At 32.9% G+C, this 4,704-nt stretch overlaps 1 protein-coding gene across 1 annotated transcript; it reads right to left on the reverse strand.

Moving 5' to 3' along the window:
- LOC112791945 (uncharacterized) lies at positions 1–2,191 on the reverse strand. The gene is made up of 3 exons (XM_025834997.2): positions 1,352–2,191; positions 812–1,258; positions 1–727 (listed from the first exon to the last, which is right to left on the reverse strand). The coding sequence occupies exons 1-3, from the start codon at positions 1,767–1,769 to the stop codon at positions 351–353; spliced, it is 1,242 nt and encodes a 413-aa protein (XP_025690782.1). The 5' UTR covers positions 1,770–2,191; the 3' UTR covers positions 1–350.
- Positions 2,192–4,704: the final 2,513 nt, after the last annotated feature.

Genomic DNA, 4,704 nt, shown 5'->3' on the forward strand with positions numbered 1-4,704 from the left:
TTTAATAAATCATTAACAATGAATTAAAATTAAAATGAAATTGAACTATATATATAGAGAGGTAGTAGGGGAAGAGGGGGAAGGGGGGGTCCTCATGTGAGTCAGAAATGAAAATCACAAGAGAGAAAAGGTTTGATATATGTTAATAAGAGAAGTGACGCAATGGGGTACACAGTCACCAAACTGAAGCAAAGTATCCTTTCTGTTTACCTCGAATGGCTTCTAAGCAAATGTTGGACCACACCTATATTGAGAATCCTCCGCTGGAAATAAAGGCTTGCAGCTTTTTTTTCTTTTTTTTTTTTGGGTTCTAAATTTCTAATAAATATAAAAAGAAACTTTGGTTTCATTCATGTTGTGGCTCCTACTCCAAGGAAGTCAATAAATAACGGAGGCTCTGGGATTGTTGTTGGGGGGTCACTGGCTTCTTCATGATCTCTGTGTTGTTGTTCTGCCATGGATGATAGTGAAGGATCACTGCCTAGCACCTGTGCTACTGTGGTGCTTGAATTTGATGAGAAGCTGTAAAAATTCTTGTTATGGTTGTTGTTTTGATGCTGTTGCACTGATGGCATCATCATCATCATATACTGATGATTAGGATAACGAGTGTAGTAAGCATGATTATTATTATGTGCTTGCTGCTGATTATAATGATGATGATGATTACTTCCATAATAATACTCTCCTCCTACCATCTCACTACTATTATTATTGCCTCTACCTCCTGCATTAGTTAATTCAACAATCAAAGATTAACTTGGTTGAAGTAGCTAGTGTGAGAGATAGAGCAACAGAAAAAGACACATACCAGAGAAGAAATTGAAGGTGGAAGAAGAAGAGGAAGCAACAGCAGCATAAGGCTTATTATTGGCACCAAAGTCAAGAACACCACCATGAAACGGTAGTGATGAGAAGCCAGCCACAAAACAGTGTGGTGGTGGTGATGATTCTGATGATACATTATTATTATTATTATTATTGTTATGGTCAATTCTTCTGTAAAAGTTGTTTGATTGTGTGAGCCTTCTTCTCCTATAAGCACTGGATTGTTCCCTATACTTTCTAGCCATAATAACATGCCAATGATTCTTAACAGCGTTATCGGTTCTTCCAGGGAACAACCTTGCAATCATGGCCCATTTGTTGCCATAAATCCTATGAGCCTGCATCAGCCTCTCTTCCTCTTCTTCACTGAAAGCTCTCCTCGTTATTCTCGGGTCAAGCTGGTTGAACCATCTCAGTCTACAACTCTTCCCTTCAATTCACAAAACAACAAACGTCTTCAATAATATTATAATATCATGTTACATATATATCTATCGATACATACACATATATATATATATACCTGATCTTCCTTCTAGCTTTTCAGCTATGAGATTCCAGTTCTGAGGGCCATAAAGAGCAACAAGCTCCTTCAGTTTTGAATCTTCTGCTGGTCTCCAGTGACCTCTTGCACAAAGCTTTGACTGTCCGCTACTACTCTCTCCCTCTTTATTATTAGGGTTGTTGTTGTTGTTATTGTTTTCTCCAATAACCCCATTATCTTCGCTGCTATCAGAACCTTTTGTAGTACCCTCCGCAAGATCACTGTTGTGAGTGGGGTGCTCCTCATAGGGGAAGCCCCAGCTGGCTGCGGAGGGGGTGAGAGTGTAGTTGGAGCAAAGAGAAAGAGAAGCCATGTCTTCATAAACCATCCCCATTGAATTACTGGTATTTTGCTGTGATGAGGAAGAGTATATAAAGCTAGATGGGCATGAGTTCATACTAGTGTATAAAGAAGTAGTGATAGAATAATAAGGAAGCACTCAAAGGGTTTTTGACATGACAGGCAGTAGTGAATGAAGAAGAAGGAGAAGAAGAAGGAGAAGGAAAGTAAATTAAACAACTGAAAACAGCAAAAGTAGTTTCCAAGTTTTGGAGGGTTTTTCAAACACATACCCACACGGATTCTTCAGAGTTGTGAAACCATTGGTTCAAGAAAGAGAGGAAGTAGTTAAGAAAAAGAGAAAGAGAGTGAAGGATAGACACAGATGGATGTGTGTGTGATTTTTCTTTTAAAACCAGTTGCTGTCATTATGTTGGTATTTATTCTCTCCCTTTTAACAAATCATCACACAACACAACTTCTCTCTCTTCTCACACGTGTGAGAGTGAGAGTCTCTCTCTCTCTATAAAGAAAGAAAGTAATGTGATGGGGGGCTGCTTCCTGCTAACTTGAGCTTGTGCACCATCAGGGGCACCTTTCTTGTCATGCATCAATATTCAATACTAAATTATTTTAGAAAATTACTAGGCATATTATAGATTAGATTAAATTGAAAAATTAAAGTTATAATTGAGGAGGTAGGGTGGTAGTTGCAAGAGAAGAGGGGAGGTAGGGTAGTAAATGATGGTATGATATGATATGATAGCATTTTTGATGTCTCTGTATCTGTCCAAGTCACAATCAGGATCAGTGTAGCATGCAGCAAGTGTATGTGAATGTGTTTGTGTCATGTTGATGTTTGTATTAACTTAACTGGACGCACTTGTGTGGGTGGAGGGGTTTCTTTAACCTTGGTTTCAGTTGATGAGTTAACCGACTGAAGTCGACCCAACAACTAAACACTTTGGGTAACTAATTACTCCATCCATCTCACTCCTCTTCCTCCCTTCTCTAACTAATTTTAACACCTCCCAAACTCATTAATGCATTATGCACCCCCCCCCCCCCTTCTTCTCTCTAATTATATTCATGCTTTTTTCTCTTATTCTTCAATGCAATTGCACTATTCACTACTTCTTTTTATTTTTTTAACCTATATAAAATAATAAAAATATGAGTTTAGTGAATATATAAATTTTATGTCTTCTCATCATATATTCAATACGTAAAATATAAGTTTAATTTTTTGGTGTCCTAATAAAATAATTTATAGTTTTATACATATAATCTCTCAATTACATTCTCTTTTTATAACCATTTACAAAGTAAGTATGAAAAATAGTTATTAATTATTTCAGTAAAATAATGACATATAATTAAATATACGTATAGAATTATTGCTATTAACGATGTGCAAATGTTATTCTTTGAAAAATAAAAACACATAGTAAAGAGAAAAAATATAAAGATATAAACAGTGTTTTCTTTTCTTTTTTTTAGTAAATAGTTATCTCAATAATATTCTTAATATTAGATTAAATGAAATATGAATAGGTTTTGACGGTAACAAGAAGGCATGATATATACAATTATAGCCTTCAGTAACTGCAATTAATTAAGATAACAGTGAGCTTGAAAGAGCCGTTAAATGTTTAAATAGTTGGGGAGTTGCTAGTTGCTACACTTAGTTGATTGAATTCCTAAATCCTATATATTCATTCCATCGTAGCTGCTTTGTACTGATTTTAGATCTTGGAAGATTATTTTGTCCTTTACTCCTTTTTATGCGCCTTATTGCTTTCATTTTTTCATCGTGGCCAAACAGCATGATAGTAGCAATGTATATATTCCACTTCAATTTCATGGTTTTTATGTACTTGCGGAAATTAAGTCCAAACTTATTGATAAGGCACTGCCACTAATTAATTATCAAACAAAAATTTTGGGCAACTGAACTATTATTCCGTGCGTTTTAGAATAACCAAATAAATAAAGACATTCCCCTATACCATGGACTTACGTACAATTACTATAATACCTTGGCTAATTATCCAAACTAGCTCCTTAAGTTTTTATTTGGTCCATTGGTTTTGATTTAATAATATTTTAATAAAAAACCTTGTTGCTTCTAATAATAATAATAATAATAATAATAATAATAATAATAATAATAATAATAATCTATGAATATTAAAAATTAATTATCAGATCAAACATTATATATTTAGGTATATTTATATATATTAATTCATACTTTTTTAATTAAATAAGTAATTATCAGAATAATTAAATTTATAATAAATAATTAAATTTGTTTATAATAATATTCAAAATATATATTTTTGTAACTGATTGTTAATTGATTTTTTGTGTGCAGCAACAACAACAACAGATACTAGTTTCTCACATTCTTGTATAACAAATAATTTAATAAGTAACAGTTGTTGGTAAGTTATAAAAATTAGTTAACTTGGAATTAAACAAATAAAAAGTAATGTATACATGAGATAACATTACAAAGAATTAATAATGTAACATTTTTTTTTTGAGCTGATGTAACATGTTAATATCATAATTCTAAAACGATGGGTGTTTTACATTAAATTAATATATTTCATTCTCAACTTTAGGGAACACGATAAACTTGGCCAAAATATAAATGTACGAGAGATTAGACAGGCTGTGTATAGCTAATTTTCCCACCAAATTAAGTAAATCAAGTAGCTACTAAGCTACTAGTAATTCAGGCAGGCCAGGCTAGATTAGCTATATATGTTATAGTAGTTTAATTAATTAATTTAGGCATTTAATTACTAGTACATGAATCAGTTGCAAAATATATATATATATATAAATATATTCAGTGATTGTAAAGACTTGGATAATTAAATAGTGATGAGAAATGAACGTCAAAAACGTCTTATTAGTATGTTGCATTGCATCACCATTTTCCAAAAGTCAGCTGCCAGGCCTACATATAATTAATGTATCTGATCAGCAAAGTAAGAATTCCAAGGAAGACATCTGCACATTCTAAATTTCTAACCTAACTG

Source organism: Arachis hypogaea, chromosome 13, assembly GCF_003086295.3.
Source record: "Arachis hypogaea cultivar Tifrunner chromosome 13, arahy.Tifrunner.gnm2.J5K5, whole genome shotgun sequence".
Lineage (NCBI taxonomy): Eukaryota > Viridiplantae > Streptophyta > Magnoliopsida > Fabales > Fabaceae > Arachis > Arachis hypogaea.

What these genes read in the sequence shown, in the direction of transcription:
- LOC112791945 (XM_025834997.2), bottom strand. Translation starts at nt 1,769, where the DNA reads ATGAACTCATGCCCATCTAGCTTTATATACTCTTCCTCATCACAGCAA. An exon ending in AAAGCTAGAAGGAAGATCAG is followed by an intron (nt 1,259 to 1,351) that starts GTATATATATAT and finishes TGTGAATTGAAG; the next exon opens with GGAAGAGTTGTAGACTGAGA. An exon ending in CACCTTCAATTTCTTCTCTG is followed by an intron (nt 728 to 811) that starts GTATGTGTCTTT and finishes TAACTAATGCAG; the next exon opens with GAGGTAGAGGCAATAATAAT.